Source organism: Melospiza melodia, chromosome 2 (genome assembly GCF_035770615.1).
Source record: "Melospiza melodia melodia isolate bMelMel2 chromosome 2, bMelMel2.pri, whole genome shotgun sequence".
Taxonomy (NCBI): domain Eukaryota; kingdom Metazoa; phylum Chordata; class Aves; order Passeriformes; family Passerellidae; genus Melospiza; species Melospiza melodia.
The window spans coordinates 69830625-69850030 of NC_086195.1; the positions used below are offsets into that span (position 1 = coordinate 69830625).

The 19406-nt window shown below is 36.5% G+C and overlaps 1 protein-coding gene across 22 annotated transcripts in view; it reads left to right on the forward strand.

Moving 5' to 3' along the window:
- DLG2 (discs large MAGUK scaffold protein 2) overlaps positions 1 to 19406 on the forward strand; it is a 984895-nt gene that overhangs the window by 642560 nt on the left and 322929 nt on the right. For all 22 annotated transcript variants that reach the window (XM_063148780.1, XM_063148803.1, XM_063148779.1 and 19 more), the window contains one exon: positions 18794 to 18918. In XM_063148780.1, coding sequence (XP_063004850.1) covers positions 18794 to 18918 — 125 coding nt within the window. The remainder of the gene's footprint in view (positions 1 to 18793; positions 18919 to 19406) is intronic.

The following is a 19406-nucleotide window of genomic DNA, read 5'->3' on the forward strand; positions in this document are numbered from 1 at the left end:
AGAAACCCAAAATAGTGTAATTACAGGATTTGTAGAGAGTTGATAAACAGAAATATGGTAATGAAATGCTGAAAAATGTTCAAGAAAGCAGAAAAGTGGTTTTGTTTTTTAAGAAAATATTATGGAGAAGTAAAGAATCATTAAGTCATTGAATTGAAATAGGGATAGAACAGATCTTAAGCAAAGAGCAAGACTGAATGGAGTCACGAACAGCTGCAAGGAGATATGGAACTAATGAATTTACTTTTTAGAAATGGTTTATACCTAGGTTTAATTTAGCAGTGGGCATTTGGCTGGGATTAGGATGGGCTTGCATTAGGACTGAATGGCTGCACTGCTGCACTCAGTGGTACCTATGGGCACACCAATGAGATATGAACAATAGGTGGACCTTTTTAGGAGCTGTTAATCATCCTGTTTTCACTTCAGTGCTGTGATGTGTACCTGGGTCAATGTGTCCCCACCAATGTCTTTTAGTCAAAGCAGTCTTGCACCTCAGGTACCCCCTGCTATTCTTCACTTCTGCTTCAGCACTTCTGTTGGCTTCTCCATCCTCTACTGTAAAAATCATTAAAAAGCCCAAGAGATCTCACAACCTTGTTTTGAGCTATGAATGCAGAATGTGATCCAGTGTTTTTGATAGGAGAAAATTATCCTAAAATGGGAAAAGTAGCAGCCCTGAGAGAGAAGAGAGCCAGAGAACATGGTGATAGTATCCTATTTCATCAGCTTTCCTCAGCCAGGGAGAGTCCCTTGCAATGACTCTGAAAGCTGCTCTCCCTTCTGTTGAAGAGAAGTTGAGTAAAGGAGAAAGTTACCTGAAAGGTAAGCTCACAGTGAACAGCTGCAGGTGCACAAGATGCATTCTGGTGTCAGTTGTGCCATCTGGAAGAAAGACTGCCATGGACTTTTTATAGTCACTGTGAGTTTTCTAAACCTTAAGAGAAAAATAATAATTTTGTTTTGTTGAGTGACTTGGTCAAAAGAGCGCTTTGTTCTTCCAAAAGAGGATGCGATTTAACTGTAGGGTAACTGCAGCAATGCTAATGTAAAAAGAACACCATGAAACTGCCATGAAAATGTTTTAGTAGGCATCACTTGAAGTACAAAGTGCAAAACTAAAACCTGAAATCCTAAATTACTTCTACAAGTTGTCAGATAAAATTTCTGTATAACCTCAGATAGTGAAATAGAGCTGAAGGAATTTAGAGTGAAATAGAATTTTAGCTCCTAAATAAAATTAAAGAATCATCCTCTACAGGGAAAAAAATAAAAATACTAAAAAATCATTCTAGAATATGTGTAAGTGTTCTGAGAATAGATGTAGTAAGAGCAAGCTCAGATAAACTAATCTTCTGAATTTTGGTGTTAGAACTATTATGCAGGATTACTTGATTGATTATTTTGCTATTAAGGAAAAATGAAAATAGCTACAGGCATGATATGGAAGAATGGACTGATTAAGTCGATATACTGTCAATATAGTCTTTCTAATCACTGGGATAGTAAAAATTTTGTGAAGCTTTATCAAGGAAAAGTAAACAGAGGTACAGACTAACTGTATACTACCAAAACTTTACCAATACCTTACTAATTAATCTTGAATTTCCTGCTGAGAGAGTAGGTAGGATACATACTCTATGATATATTCAGTGTAGGAGCCTGATCCAGAATCTTTTTACCTATGGAAAATCAATAGTTGATGGAAGAAATATGTGTGGAGTATGTGAGAACAGGGTTCATTCCTAAAGATGGAATTCCTTTAAGCAGTTTCCCTGGAACATTTAGCCACCTCTATGGAAGGTGCTCAATCTCTGAAAGCTCTGTGCTGCTGCTTATTGAAGTACAATATTCCCTGGCCATGTTTTCCCTAGGAAACACAGTCTGTTATTAATCTAGGTATTGTCATGGCTTGTAAATGGCTTCTCTAAGAAACTGGCTTATTGAATCTTTGCTGGGCAAGGGGGAGGCTTTCTGGAAGTATAACATTAATGTGGAACCAGTACATCTCAGTAGTTTTAATTAATTTCTTAATTTTTGTTTATTTTCTGATCACTTTAAATAGAACTGAATTTAGTTTTTTTTATACTTGGCAAAGCTGGAAAAGAGGGCTGTTCTTTTATCTATTTGTAATGACTCAACTTCATATGAAATCTAGCGGAAATCTTATATGTCCACTGGAGTGTAATTTTTTGAGATAAAAAGGATTTTATTCATCTTTGCCTTTGCTCATATTCTTCCCTTTCAATTTTATTCGCTCAACAAAAAATAATCCCCCTTTCAATACAGTACCTTGTTTGGAAAAGTTTACAGTGCAATTAAATGAAGCCAGTGATCCTTTTTATATTATTTCATAAGTTGACACAGTAAATCTAAGTTTGAAAAGTTTTATGAAATATAGTTATGGGATTGTTGAACAACAGATGGTGGATAAATGCTCCACACTTTGAAATTTGGTATTCATAGCACTTGTTCTGTCTGAGCTGTGGGTTCACTCTCTGTGGATGACTCATGCAAAAATATGCATTCACAGATAATGCAGAACAAACTTAAGTTTAGATCTGAATTTTTTGTGCTTTCCTGACTGTGTATCTAAATGTTCCTCATGAAGCAGTCTGACTTGCTGCTCTGTGTATGCCACGCTACTTCATTGAAAGCAAGATATTTTTGTTAATTGTCATAATGATTTTCATCTGTGTGCTGGCATTTAAAAAAATTCCTGTTAATTAAGAATAATTGTATGAAGCCAGGGTGACAGTGAGAAGATATTAAGTTTTTCTTGTCAGTAAATTTTAAAAAGGCATTCCTCAGTGAAGTTAGTGATAAGTCACATGCTTGCTCTGTTTCACCCAAGTGCCCTTTATTCATTATTGTAAAATTTGGCTAGGAAATAAATTTTAAAAAATAATTTAAAATAACTATTGCAGAAATACTTGAATTTAAATGAAACAAAGCTCTTTAAGCATCTTGTCTCAAAATGTGTACTGAGCGCTTTGGGAGAACAGAGGGTGGATGGTGATGCCAGACTTACAACATGTTCTGTTCTTCTCTGTGGTGTTAGCACATGTGGTGGTGGTGTAGGCTCAAAGATGGGACATTTTTAAAAGCAGGCTTTTTAGAAAGGGTCAAGTCAAATATTTTTTGCTTAAGTGCCCAAACATTCTATTTGTCTGGTGAAATATTAATTTCCATGTAAAATGATATCTCTAAAATCTCAGTATCGTGTTGCAGCTTTTGGCACAGATCTAACAGGTGCTTGAGGCACAGGTTGGATCCTTGTCTACTGGAGTCACATGCAACTCTTTTAATTTGGTTTCAAAAGCTTCAGAAATTTCTCTGATATTATTCCAAATCCTCATACTGTTTTTTCATTTGTTATTTTAATAGCATATCTTGAATTCTACAAAGAATTTCCTTGAAGCCACTTGTTGCATTAATTGTAATGCATATTGTGGCATATTATTATTTTTTGTACATTAATTCAGCATTGAGTAACTACATTTCTGTCTCACTGAACTGAAGTATTAATTGGAATTAGAATTTACTCTCTCTGTTTAGCTACATAATTATAAAATAATTTCTTTTTGCTGGTTCTATATTTCTGTGGCTTAAAAGTGTTAAATCATTACATGCGTTAAAATCACTTATCCCCTTTGTACTGATGCATATAATTGTAATAATTCAGAATAGGTGAAGCCCATGATGTGTTTCTGAATCTTGACCGGGGGAAGGGGACAGGCTAATACTTGCCCATCATTGTGTGCCATTGTCCTCTTGTGCAAACTCTATGTTGTAGGAGCAAAAGTTTTAAACCTCATAAATCTCTATGGAAGCGAATTGTGCAGAGAAGTATCTAGGGGAGGTTCATATGGATCAGAGTCTGTAAATTGTTACTGCATTGGCAAATGTTCCACCTAAATTTAAAAGGAATAAAGAAAAATGTGTCAAGATATGCTTTACTTACCTGTACACACGCTCTGTATTTTCAAACGTCTCAAAAAAAATCCTTGCCAGATATAAAGCATTTTTTATTATTTAATTTAAATCTTGAATATACCCAGTGTGCACTGAAACATTTCAGGTATTGTTAAAACAGTCACTATATATAGCCTAAATGGGTTTCTCTAAATAGAGAAAGCTGAGGCAACCATTGAAATGGATTGTTGCATGTAGAACTGCTGTCCCCTCTTTGCTGTTCATGCATCCCACAACATCTGATTACCAAGAAAATAAATATGAAGTTTTTCCCTCTTAAGATCAGCCTTTAACAGCCATTTCATTTGGCAGTTGAAAAGCTGTGTGTTAACTCACTGATTGTTGCTTTTATTCAGAATCTAACCCCTTCTGATGGTGCCAGCTTTGGCATAAAACAAGCATATGCATAACTTAGAGATTTTGGTCATGTCTTAAATTGCCACTGTGACAGTACATCCCACAGGCTTCCTCTTTCAAATGTACTGTTCAGTGGTGCAATTCTTTTGATTACATGTATCCCACGAGTTTCTCAATAAAAAAAGTCCATCTTTAACTTCTGCATGGATTTTTTTTTTTGTTGGATGACCTTTTGGAGACAATGAAAAGCCTTAATAGATACTAAAAAATGAAATTATGCTTACATTTTTCTTTGATGGATTTCTACCTTTCATATATATTTGTTAAGAAGTAGCTTACATTGCAATGACAATGTGTAATTTATTTTCTAGCTGTAGAATTGTAATGACAAATCTTATTTCAGCTGAAAAAAATGCAAAGTCCCCTCCTTTGCTTTTTAAGGAGATGGCCATTATTAGTAGTAGATTTGTACAAGTATACTTAGGCATGTGAAATAAAACTCTGACACTGAACTGATGTTGTGGATATTACAAAGGGTAATGACAATGTACTGTGGAAAGGCATATGCATTAATGTATGTTTAATTTTAGATTATATTCATTCATATCATGGGAATGGGGAGATGCTTAATGTTTAAAATTACCCTGCTTGTGCTTTGAATAGGATTTTAAACAAACCTAAAAGCAAAAGAAAATAATTATTTAGTACCTGTTAATGAAAATAATACAGATTCCTGGTGTTAAATATTTTGGGAAAATACCTACTATCTCTGTAGTGAATTTCCAGGAGGAATCTTGAGAAAAACAAGCCAATGCACTGGCAATTTCTCCTAATTGTTTCCACCTTTGGCTGTATATAACAGATGGCAGGGTAAGAGCTGAATGCAGAACGTTTATCACCAACTTTTTTGAGGTATCTTCTTTTTTTACCTCTACTTCACTCTGGAAGAAATTTTCCCTTTCACAAGTTTTCTTGAGGGAAGTATGTCAAGTGGAAGGAAGAGCATTCACAATCATAAGAATACTTATCCAGGGTGTGGGAAAATAGGATTGACATGCCTCCTCTGCCTGATCTGTAACAAGGATTTGTCCATGATGAATGCCTACTTTTGCTCAGGTGTGTCTTTCTCCTGTTGGACCTGTTCCATTTGAATATGCAATTATATATTCATTAGATCAGAGATAGTGTGCCTAGTGATTAGGGCATTCCTTTGAAATGTGAACCCCAGTGGTGCCTGTTCAGAGCAGTAGTTTGGTTCAAGTTTTGCAGCACAGATGAGTTCCTCATCACCGACCTGCTGGTTATTCTGATCTCATTCTCTGTTTCTTGCTTTTTAAAACCCTTTCTTACCTCAATTTTCTCTCTCATTTCAGAGCACAAATTGCATGCCAGGACTGAGAAACTATTAAATGAAGGTTGATTGCAACTCATAAACGTGTCTGAAACATTTTGACTTGTGCCAATTTGCATGTTGATGAATTGCAATGCAGAAGTGTCTCCTTCTATGCAGTATAGAGAGAGGGTATGTGGCACATTTACCCTAATTGAAAATGTTCTACTGAACATGTTTCAAAAGACAGGTAAAAAAGATTACACCTATTTTGTACAAAAAACCCACAATCATCCAAAAGAAGATAAGTTTCTTTCCTTGTTCTTGCAGCTCCATCTATTCTGCTGATGTTAAAGTCAGGATTTTAGGGGTTTATTCCTTAAGGTTTTAGCTTCCGGCAATGTTCGGTGCTGTGCCTCAAAACCCAGTACAATTCCTTAGTTCTGAAGGGGATATGAGAATTCCCTCCCTTGTAGGAGGAGGACATGGGAATTAACAAGTCTTGAGGTAGGAATAGTTAATATGCATGTTCACGGGTAAAACAAAGAGGGAAAGCTTCCCTGCACTGCTAGGGGTACATACAAATGCTGAGTTGGTAATAATTTTCTTTTGAGCTGAAATTGCTTTCTTCTTTAGATTTTTCCAATGTTGTTGAAAAGTTAGCATGAGAGGCTGTAGTATCAGGCACTGCTTTATTTTCTGTGACTAGTTTATGACTAAAATTTCAAACCCATTCACATTGCTGAAGTATACTCACAGAGTCACATAGTTCTTTTCATTTCCTGAAGCATTATTTTTTCTAGGTTTTAGTTTGCATTGTTAGTTTAGTGTCTGGGTAATATGTGGAATACATTCCAGGAACACAGTAGAAGCTGGGCTTTCATGTTTTTTTCATGCCAATAACAGAACCTGCCAATAACAGAAACCTCAGGTTTATTTCTGATAGTTGTTACTCCTAAAATGAGCCAACAAAATGGGCCCTTAGCGACAAAAACAATACAGCTAATACTAAGGGAACTAGATCTGAAGTGTTAGGAACTAAGATAAAAGACTGGATTTTCAAAAAGTGTTTACCTGTCTGTCTTTTTCTTTTGAAATAGGTGGCATTTTTATCAGACATCAGTAGTAATAGGTTTATTCTTTTGAAAATTCTGCTCACCAAACTTGTTACTGTTCTTAAATATGCTAATCTGTGATTGAGACACATCTGTGTTTGACCCAGAGGCACCTCTGACTGTGGTCTTTTCATGGAGAGTCTGAGCTGGAGTGAAAATGTCTTTGTTGACTTTTACCTTTCTTCTTAAAAAGTGTGCACTGGAGATTTCTAGTCTAACCTCCCTTCTTCTGGTAGGAAAGTTGGCTCGGCCGCTGTCTCTTTCCCAGCCTGCATTCCTACCACTTCCAAAAAGGAAAAAGTGGCATCTGTACAGCTGAAATGGAGAGGACTTTCTTTTTTTCCATGAATCACAAGACCGTTATTCTCTACCAGTGAATCACTGACAAATCCCTTTAAAATAATGTTACTAAACTTGAAAATTGCTATTACCTTATCCTAGGTATTTTTAATATGACTCAATATGATTCATTACCATGACACTTATAAGAAGTATGACATGGGAACTTTAAAATTCCTTTGAATTTCCAACAACAACAAAAAAATCTGGTATTGTATGTTATTAGATGACAGCTTTGGGGTATGGTAGTCCAGAACTGTTGCACAGCGTTGTGTGTACTGGTTTATATATGTACTTGGTGCATAGAGAACACGACCAAACATTTGACAAATGTTGATGTAGGTAAAGGAACAGAGAATCTTATCTCAAATGACTTCTAGAAAGAAAGTATTGCCTAAGGAATGTTTTACCCAACTTTGGCAAACATATACCTGGTAAAAGATTCCTCTTCACTTCTTTCCCCCAAAAGGACACTTTAGGATTGATTTTTCTAGTGTAAAGAAGTTTGCATTTCTCATTTGACAAAACTGGTTTTTTTAGTTCCAAAGAACTGTGTGAAAGTTATACAAGGTGCAGTTTCAGCCATGAGTTTCATCTGACATTTACAGAGGTCATGTCAAAAAGTCTCTGCACCCAAGAATGTACAGCTATGAATCTTGGAAAATGAATTTCTGTGGAGACATATATATATACACACAAAACATTTCAGTATCATGTTATTGTTAAGGTAAAATTAAGAAGGGAAGTTTTTAATGTCTGAACTATTCCTAGGCTGGCAGCAGATTTTGAAACATTTTGTATTTTTGACACCTGTGTTTTGTAGAAGCAGAGAATAATTCAGTTTGGAAGCATTCTGTGGAGGTCATCTTGTCCAATCTCTTTCTCAGAAACAGACAGCTTTGAAGCTGCTTTAGATTGCTCAGGGTCACAGTCATATTTACTAAGAATAAGGAAGAAAGTGGTCACTGAAATGAAATGTTACAACAAAATAGGTCACCTATTTAATAAAAATATTAAAATTATATTTAGATGTGAGTCTGTGGAAATGAATGAATTGCATTTTATTTATCCTTCTTTGTATTTCTTCTCAATAAAATCTATAATTGAGCATCATGGGAAATGCCTGAAAGAGAATTCTTGAGTGTTATTCAACATATGAATGTGTTCAAAAGCTTGCTTTAATTTATATGAAAAGAGAAGGCAATGCTAAGCTCTGCATGCTTAGTCACTGGAGTAGTGCAGTGTTGAAAAAGTAAGTGGTGCAATAGCAAGAATACTCAGTTATTTGCCTCTAGGATTTGTGCTTGAACTTCTAAGCCCTAGGGGCCTTTTAGTTCATTAATAGTTTACCTTTTTATTCCAGATTACATGCCCTGAAGATCATGATTTTGAATAAGGCAGCAAATGAGTTTTACTCATGCGTTTGCTTTGATGAGAGATTAAATAAGAGTTGGAAAGAAAATATTATCAAAATCTTAAAATGGATGTAAATATTTCAGAGTTTTAACCTTAATGATTAGGCATATATCTATTGCAGTAAAGAAATGCCACCCAAGAAATTGCTGAAATATGTTAAAATGCTAAACAAAAACCACCAAACTGCAAGAACAACTAAATACACTCATTTCACATCTGTGAATATGACAGTCAAATGGAAAAGAACAAGAGCTTAGACAGTAACTAAGAACTTGGGTTTATTCCAGCACTTGTGATACTTCAGGGGTCTCAAATTCCCTTAAGTGCTTTGCACAGCAATGCTGTAGTGATCCAGCAATCTGTCAAAATAAACCCATTTAGGCATACAGCAGTTTTTCAACACAAAGACTTAGAGCTACAAACTGGTTTAACCAAGGAGTTTCCACATAATCTCAAGACATCCATTGGGGTTTTCATAGTGCTGAATTGTTGCGGAAGAGGATGAGCGGTGTCATCATTAGAAAGGAACTGAAGTCAGCAGTAGGAGTTTTCTTCTTTCCTTTTAATTGCTACCACTGTGTGCTGAAACCCTTTTGGTTTCCATGGCTTCAATAAAATCAGGTTTCTGTTCCCTAAGTCCTTGTACAAGATGTGACTGTCTACTTCTGTCATAGAGTTCCATTTAAACATTAATTTCCCCAGTCCTAATTTCCTCAGTTTTTGCAGATAATTGCATTGTGAAAGTTTCAGTGATGATCCTGTCAAAGTTTTTTTAAGTAGCTTGCTACTTGAAAAAGCTTTGCTGTTCTTTCAAGTCTTTTTAGTGTTTTACTCTATCTCCTGTTCTTTCCCACCCTCCTTATGTCAAGTTGCTATTATCACTTAGTGAGCGCTTTCCTTGCCTTGGTCTGACTATTTCACTTTCTGTTGTGTAGCCCTGGGAGCTCAGAAAGCTCTTGGGTCTGGCTGACAAGAATTCTACAGCTAGCCTGTCACTCTAGCCTGGAGTGACAATCACATGACAAAGAAAGATAGATACATTTCTATCCTTTTTTTTGCCCCCGAGTGAAGTGAAACTTTTCACTCCCCAGGACCAGCGTTTCCCTGCTCCACTTTTGTGATGAAAAATTTTATATTTCGTTTTCTCTCATGCTACTTTTCACATACTCATCAGATTTCTTTTTGTGACATTTCTTTGCTATCACTGAAGCCAACTTAAAGAGGACATATGTTGCCCCACTTCTCTTTCTGTGGTAGAACAGGCAAGGTCATATGGTTCCATAATGCTAGAAAAGACAATTCTAACAGATATCACTGAAGTAGGACAAGAAACACATTGAAGAAAAAAACTAGGCCTACATGTCTGTCACAGCTCAGAGGCTGTTAATATGAGCTTAATAGAGATAAAATAGTGAAAACCCAGCCTGGAGAGAATTCACATCTATTCTTTTGCTTTAATCTGTGTAGAAGCAGAGGACACACTATCACTTTTTCATGAGTTGCTTCACTTTGGAAGTGATTTCTTTCCTTGTCTGGATATGCTCTTTTACAGTGTTATAGATTTCATGTGTATTATGAAAAGTAAAATCCCTTGGATCATTTTTTTAAATATGTATTTTTGAATACCGTACTTGGTCTGTACAGCATTGAGAGAACAATATCACTCTACAGCTATCAAGTGAGAGTAAGCATACGAAGCAGTTGTAGTCAAGTGTATTGTGGTTTTGTAATGAATGTGCTGAACCTGATAAGGGGCTTGAAAACAAATGGCATCGTGAGAGATGAAAATCTGTACCATATGGAACATGATATAACTGTGGAGTCTCAAAACACCGACTCTAGGGAGTGTGCCAGTGTACGTGGGAGAAGTGAGACTTTCATGAATTATGTTACTCTTGAGTAGATTTGAAAGTAAAAAAGAGTTCAACAATACTCTGGTAAATATGCAAATGTTCTTGTTCTCTGAATGAGAATGCAGCTTTGATGTTTAGGCTTTTGAAACTGGGGCTTTGGACAAAACACTGGAGAGGAGAAGTACAATACAGTACAGCATGTGCAAATACCTGAAAACATTGGTGGAATGATTGAAGTCAAAAGACAGAACTAGATGTGTCAGGATTAGTGTTACAGAGTGGGAGACAGCAAAAATGTCAGGCACTGTGTGGCAGAAAATGGTTTGGTTATTTAGCATGTATCACTCTTTCTTCAGAACATAAAAACCTATGCTAGTATAATTGCCAGATTGTGAAAGAATTGCAGAGCAGAATCCTGTCTTAAAGATCATAGTGCCTTGAATAGGTGGCTTTAACAAACATATTCTATCAAAGTCCTGAATTGGATGAAATTACATTGCATATTATAAATTCACCTGTTTGCTTCAGTGGGATGAAGCATTAATGTTGTCTAGGTTTGAAAAGACAGGTGTCTGCTAAGGACGGCAGGAGCCTCCCCTGAACTGGAAACTGTAAACCTCCTCCTTGCAAATTGTTTTAAATTTGAAATTAAGGGGGGCTCTCAGGCAAAGATATGGGAGCAGGAATAACATTTTTTTTATTAGGAAAGAAAATAAAAAATAAAATAAACAATGCAGTAATACAAAACAACACTGACAGAGTCAGAATATGACCTGACACCCTGTGTGGGTCAGGGTGTTGGTAGCAGTCTAATTGAAATGGTGGTTGCAGTATTCTTGGAGTGGTAGGTGTGGTTCTGTTGAAGCAGTGATCTTGTAGAAGGGTGTAGTTTTCTTCTGAAGATCTAGTGGAAAAGGTTGATATTCTTTTGGGAATCTAGTGGAAAGGCTTTTTTGGTGTCTGAAAATTTCTGATTATAACTAGTTAGGAATGCTTGCCTTTTCTTTCTGGGCAGAGCATCTCACAATGGGATGCTGTAATTTTTATCAGCTATGTGGTGACACTCCATAGCCCATTAATAGCAGATGTCTTCCTGAAGGGAAAATTGGTTTGTGGAAGAGATAAAGAAAACTGCCCAATAAACAAAAGATAACTGCTGCAGCTCTTACAGATGGTAAATAGAATACACACATTGCCTTGCAATCCAGGACAAATGTGTTAAGCTGTTTGCAATGTGGCAGTGTGCTGTTGAACTGGGCATTTTTGAGTGACAGGTAACACCCCCACTCTATATGTGAAGTTAATCTAAGCATGGCTTAGTGAAAAGTAGAAAAAAAAAAACCTGTATAGGTTCACTATCAGGTGAATAAAGGAGAGCTGTATTTTTTAGGTAAGAAGTACTTTGTGGAGAAAAATCTTACTGAATAAAGTCTGCAGAAGTACTCAGATCTTTACAGCAGTCTCACATGATCATCCTTTTTTGGCTAGGGATACCTAGACGTATTTCCTCCTTATAAGCATCTTAAGTGCTGAACTAGATAACCTTATCTGCTTTAATACAGACAAAAAGAGAAAGTCTTTCACAGACTGTTCCAGAGCAGCAGAAAATCCTGGTCCGTGTCTAATCCCCCATGCCAATTATGGATGGAGTTGTCAATCTTTTGTCTCATTTGTAGACTATGTTACTTGATTCACTCTGCTTGCCCACAGCATTTTGTATTTTTTCTCCTATCTCTTTCCAAAAAAGCTAATTCCACACAGTTTTCTAAGTTTCTCAGTCTCATTCTCAGCTTTCACTTTCTCATGCTGCCAAGTACTTCTTAGAGAAACCTGGTCTTGTAGAACAAGAGTGAGTGTGATTTTTTGGAAGAAGTTTCAGGGATTTGTTGGGGTTTTTTTGTTTTGGTTGTTATTTTGTCTCATGAGAGACGATGTTGTCTTCTGAAACAGAAGTACCCTGAAACAGTAACTGAAAGCCAAAGATGGTAACAACCTTAGCAAAGATTCAGATATTGGAATTTTATAAAACAGCTTTTGTTATTAAAAAATACTCTGTGAGAGCCTTATTTTGGACATAATAAAATTTTGCTGAGTATTTCTGGCTAACTCTTTTGAATATCTGCAGAAAACAAGTATTGGTTCCATATTTTACTTAAAAAAGAAAGCTATGACTTCACTTAAGCAGAAATGTTTAAGTTAAAAATGAGTACAAAAGGATTTTAAAAACCTCCTAAAATGTATAAAAGCAAGTTTCAAATGAAAGTGTCTCACAGTATGTTTCATATTGCAAAGGGGAGGTTTTCCACTACCTGAAACAAACTCAGTAGGTTATGAATGTTAATTGCAGCAACATTTACTTAAAGGAATGTGCTACATTAGAAGACTTGAAAAACAAAACCAAATAAATATATTTTTTTTAAATAAAAGAGCATAATTTCTAAACCAATGCTATATCAGAAAAGTATGCCTTACAGAATGAGAAAGCACCCCGACTGTAGTAGCCAAAGGTGAAAAATTTAGCATTTTCATGCATGTATGTGAAATTAAGAAATTCCAACGAATGCCAAGCCTACACTGCCTTCACAGGATGTACCTTATCTTTGTATTTAAGTATTTTGAAATTTTGCATGAACAAGATAAAACCAACATTGTGTAGGCTCAGGAAAGGTTAGGATTTTCTGGACCTACAGATCATGAGTGCTCTTGAAAAGCTGAAGGATAATTCTCATTATAAAATGCAACACACAACTTTTTAAGGAGCCCCAGTAACAAAGTTGATAGGGTCTTTAACAATTGTAACAATGGAAGACAATTTAAAAAAATGTCTTTAGGAATCTAGGAATGAGTGAGCGATCATTGTATGAGCATTCTCTTGACTAAACTTGCTCTGACCAAACCTGCAAGTTTAGGCAGCAATACTTTTAAGTCATCTGTAAAAGAAAAGTATTCCAGAAATTTGGCTGTGAACACCCGAATAGAGATAGGAAGTGTATAGGAAAAAAATAATCCCTTAAACCAGTGGGGGGAAAAAACCAAAATTAAACACCAAAATCAAAAGATTATTTAAGTAATAGAGGCTTTGTGATTATGTGTTGTCACCTGAAACAGCTTTCAACCTCTAGAAAACATTTTGGGAAATACAGTTACTCCCTCTGTCTTAGACTTTTCACTGACTAACTGATGGACTCTGAAACTCTAATGGCTTCCTAATACGCTGTGGTGTCAGGGTGAGGTTGCAGCAAAAGTTAAGTGAATTCTGTGATGTTCAACTTTTTTTTTTCTCTTACTTGAATGCTAGAGATTTTCAAAATCATGTCAGTTCAGAAGATTCTGAGAAATTATTTTAGGTGCACTGAAGTAATTAACTCACTCAAGAAGCATCTATGTGAGTTCTGCTGTCACCTTATTGATTAGAATTTCAAAGAAATTAAAATGGAGAACAGTTTCCATGTAACTGTGGTAAGCCTGCTTAATGTGGTAAAATACAAATCACTTATGTTGTAAAATACAATCCCTTTTTCAGAGAAGTACTCAGTCTGCTCTTGATATGCATTTCTGATATTCTTTCTCCTTCTGGTCTTACATTCTTCCATGATTTTGTTAAAGACTGAGTGACTTTACATCATTCTTAGTCAAACTTTCTTGAGCAGAAAAAAAAGACAAATGAGACACAATAAGGACAAAATAATTTGTAGAATTGTAGTGAAGGCTATCTTCGATGCTGAACTGCAATATCATGGTGAAAATAACTTCAGTTGCTCTTGATGTCAGCTAAACTCTGTTCCTACAGAAGAATGTGGAGCACTTCTGTCAACTACTGACAAAATAAAAAGGCTGCAGCCTTATGAAGTTGCAGTATGATATATGGCTGCTCATAGAGGTGTGTAATGGGAGAACACAAGATGGAAGGCTAAGCAAGAAGAAGGATAGGTCTCAAGGCCTTCTAGCTACCCAAAACCAGTCCCTGCCGGGGGTTCTTATTTATTTTTGTGATCCTTATTTGTAAGTATAACAGTCTTGAGGGAAGAGATTCAAACTGGCCACAACTTACACGTTTTATTTGCTTTCCCTGGCATGTGAATAATCTGTCATCTTATTCTGTCCCCAAGTGTTGTGTTTCAGTGCTGGGAGAAGGTGTAACACCGTCATCTGCAGTCAGACTGTGTGGCTGTCAGAGGTTGTCTGCCACCCCAGGGCCAGAAGAAATACAGCCAGGCCTCCTCTCTGCCCAGGCTGAGCTATAAAGAATTCAGATGGTCCTTGTGGCATGCAAAGCCCTGTTTGAGAAAGTCATAAAGGAGGCAGGCAGGTGTAATAAACCTCAAGACGAAGTGCTGATCTTCCCTTCACAGGAGAGCAGGAAGGCGGCCTCAGGGGCTGGGCTGCGAGAAATGGTTTTGATGTGGTAGTTTGACCTAATTTTCTGTGTTTGAAAAGTAAAGCTGAGCCAAGAGACAAATTTGAGCTTGGTGGTAAATCCCTGAGAAGCATGAGATAGCCAGCATGAATAGGAGGAAATGGAGGCAATATTTTGTTTAAACCAAACTGGGCATGTTATGCTATGCTAAGCCTTTTTTCAGTCTGAGTGCATGACTGGAGCCTTGCAACAAAAGGTGGGGAAGGTAGTAAGAAACTAAACTAACAATTAACAAGTATATTCATCCATCTGTTGCTGTGCAATTTTATGCCAATCTTCCTCGTATAGTCAATAACTAGTTATATGGGGTTTTTATAGTAGTAGAAATTGAGAGCTTGGACAAAGAGATGGAAAGGTTTAGGTCCAGAGATAATTTAGCTAATAATAATTGAACACAAAATAATTTGGATATGAACCCTTATATAGAATCACAGAATTATGTGTGTGTGTGTGTATATATATATTTGCACATGCTAATAATGATGTTTGAGCAATACCATTAAAAGTTTATAGGTCTGAGGCTTGTTCTTCACAATTGTTAGTGTTGGGAAGTTGAAACATCAACAAGTTGTTAAGTGTTGGGATTTTTGCATAGATTTCTTCTGCTGAAGGATCCTGAAATAAAACAGGCAAACATATTAAGGCCTAAATATGAATCTCAATTAAGAAGTATCAGTGGAGTATTCCAAAAGAGAAAGACTTTTCTCTATCAGCTGTTACTACTTCTCATTAAGTATTTATCTGCATTGTCACCAGGCATCTGAGCTCATTTTTAACTTGCTTTGTAAGCATTCAAGGGATGTAAGGTTTGGAGTAGAAAGAGTACAGTGAATTAACATGATATTTATGGGGAACCACTCCCAAACATGAATCAGCATGAGAGAAAGCATGAGTGTTCCGCCTTGGAAAATGCCGTGGCTAAGTGATGGTTCAGTGGTTGTTTTGGACTGCAGGATGGCATTTTCATTGGTTCACATCAAATGGGAGGGACACAGATACGCCAAGAAAAGCTGTGAAGATAATTACCACACTTTTTTTTTTTTTCTGGAATGGGGACAAAGGAGGTGCAAAAACTCAAGGGTGGGGAACGAAGCCTTGTGGAAATGTTCAGGAAGCATTGCAGTAGTAAACAGTACTTACTGTAATTTGGAATTGCGCCTTGACTAGGACAATGAGATTTTAGTCCAGCAACAATATGCTGGAGAATGTGCATGAAGGCAGAGCATGGAGAGAAGCATGAGACACAAGGAGAGATCTGCATGTCAGTATTGCTGCTCAGAACTGAAATACAGTTGCTTTTAACCAGAATGTTCCTGCTGCATTATTTTTCAAACCAAGCTCTCAAAAAGCCATGAGTGATTGTAGCTTTGCTTTTAGCCTTGTTGGCTTTGATCTGAGGTACAAAGAAGATTTTTCCATGTAGGCAAGGCAGACCCTTCATAAACTATAGAGGAGGAAAAGAAGTATAATTGCTCTTAACTTTTGCAGTGAGTTTCTGGTGCAGTAAAGCCTTGCAGGGATGTACCTATTTGTCAGGGCAGCTCGTGCCTGACAACTTGTAGATCCTGTTGATCAAGTCAAGGACTGCAGCCAGAATAATTGCTTGAAATGTTCTGGATACAGAAGTGCCAGCGAGGAGTGCTACCCTGTGCTTTTAAAAGGTTGCTCCTAAGGGGCAGATTCAGAAGAGTCTTGCAGTATAACAGATGCACATTTATGGATAAATGTCAAGAATAGCAATAATTCTCCTGAGAAGTGTGCAGCAGTGTTGCCACATCACTGCTTACAGCCAGCGTTGCTGTAGCATTTTTTAGCTCTAAAATGTTAATGGAAAAAGATACAGTAGAAGGAAAAGAGTGCAGAAATTATTTCCTCCTAAAATACCGAGTGCATTTTATGTGTTGAACTGTAACAACTAAGCACACCCCACATAACAGGCAAGCTTTGATAGCTTTTTAAAGCTCTTCAGATACATTTTTTAAAATTGTGGTGTTGCTGTTTGTCTTGTGCTAATATTTATGCCCAGATTTGTCATTGTTACCCTCCTCTTTGCCTTTTCCTATCACAATCAGGTTTTGGAGATTTGAAAATCTACCTCTTTTCAGAAACACAGATTACTGCATATTTTTATAATCTCCCTAAAGTTAATAATAAATACAACAATTTTGTTTTTAGAGATTTTTGGGGTTTTTTTTATTGCAAATCAGGTATTGCTCAGAATTTCTAGAAATTTGCCCTTTGTTTTACTAATGTTTAGGGATTTTGTTCCAGGTTTCCTGAAGTATGTATAAGTAGTCTTTTCTTCTTTCGTGCTTGACAGTTAGCTTAATTATTTATGTGTCATATAGAAAGGATTTCAGGAAAACACTCCTAAAGTATTTAGAGAGTAAATGTTACTGTAAAATGTGCTGTATAATTAGGTATGTGTTAAAATATTGGGAGAACAGCCTGAATCTGAGATGATCCTAATGATGAAAGGGAGATTAAATCAAAGATTTATAATGCTGGCCTGGAGGTGTTTGCTAACTACAGAAAATATATACAGAGTGTTTCAGTACTGAAATGATTTCCACATTATAGCTGGCTGAGAAGCATTGCAATATGTGCAGTCCTAAACCCATTTCCTTGGATTATAAATTAGTTCACAATTATATGCTGACAGCAGAGCTGCACATTGTGTGTTCATCTCTTGGGTAATGAGAACTGCATCTCTTGTGAATGCAGAATACTGATAACAGCATTCAGAATCTGACATGCTGCAAGCAGGCAACATGAAGGCTTTAACACACAAAATGCATCACACTCAGGGCATTGAAGTACAGTTGAAAAATGCCGAAGTGACATTTGATTTAAATTATTTAGAAAAAAAATGTATGGAGCTGCCATTTTTATTAATAACTTCCCTCACTAGAACAGAACTGGATACGTGATCACAAGCAGCAGTAAAAGAAACCAACTCCCAATAGTCTGAGAAGGTAATGAAAGAAAAGTATTTTAGTGCCCTAAATAGACTTCATTTGCAGTACATATTCTGCAATATGTGTGTAGTTATATCACTGTGATAAGTCTAATTACCTAACTGAAAATACTTTTGGCTGAGAGGCCCTTAAAGAAAGAAGCACGTATTGCATTGAATTTTACGACATTCCCTATGCATTACGGGTTCTTAAACCCATATCTACCTTTCTATAAATAAGAAAGAATCCCTTGGGAAAAAAAATTAATTCAAAGAGGAAAAAACACCAAAACATGTACTTAAGGTTGACTTATATAGAAAAAGCATTATTAATACATACTTCCAAAAAAGAATTAGAATTGTGGTTTTGAAATGTGTGTGAAAAACAGTGACTTAATTTGAAAGAGCATGTATGTGTGTACATATCTATTTATTTTTCATGATATTCTCACAAATAGTATAAACAACAAGCGAGATTATTGACTAGAGTCTTATAATATCTTTCAAAAATTTTGTCCTAGCAGATCGGTAGGATGAAAGAAGTACTCTTGTTTTGTGGATTTTTTTTTGTTTGTTTTTGAAGCATGTCAGTCTTCAACAGAAACTAGTATAATAAAATACTTCAGGGTTAGATGTTTTTCACTGTTTCTGTTTATAAATGACAGTTATTTTGAAAGTCTTTTTTCAAAGCTCTGAAATGTTTTTAGCCTCTAGCTCTCATAGACGTGGATGAATTAATATTGGAGTTCAGATGCTAATTTATGTGACTGCTTTTGAAAACAAATTTAGGTCAAATCCTGTTTCTGTAGGAGTATCCATTAACTCTGTCATTAGCTCCAGGAAACCTTTCTGTTCACAGCCTCTGTTCTTTAACTGACAATTAATTTTTTCAGGCTGAGTCACCTGGATTCAAGTATGGAGTTGCCAAATAGTGTGCTTTCTTTAAGAAGCAAGGTTCCTTTTCCATGCAATGCAAATGAATTCTGCAGAAATCTAGCATCTGAGTGATGGATTTACTTTTTATTATTTTTCCAGGGAAATTCTGGCCTGGGGTTCAGTATTGCTGGAGGAACAGATAACCCACACATTGGGGATGATCCTGGGATATTCATTACTAAGATTATACCAGGAGGAGCTGCAGCAGAGGATGGAAGACTCAGGTAAAAACAAACTTATTACATGTGTTTGGAAACAAAATGTGTAATTATTGTAATGGCTCTCTGGGAGCCACATGCCAACTGGATCTTTCATGGGGTCAGGGGAAGCAAATGACATGACTGGAGTCTCCTTTCTGCTAAGACAGCTGACTGAAGGAGCTTAGAGCAACTGAATAAGGGTAGTTAAATCCTGTATTAGAGAGAGCGCTTGATGGTGCCACCTCCTTCTTAGTAGCAGGTATTTACTTTAGTGCAAAAAGTGAGATGGGGGCAGCAGGAGGAAACCTGAATATCAGCATGCAAGTCTTCTCTGCCTGGCCTTTGTGTGGTCATGGCTCAAGAGCTACACATTGGTCTTATACATTAAGCTATCAAGGCTTCCCAAACTACAAAGCCATTTCTAAATAATCATAGCTATTTGTAGATGCTTCCTGTTATTTGGCTGCAGTAGTGAGATGTGTTTACTGCTGTTTCCAAACATTATTTTGTTC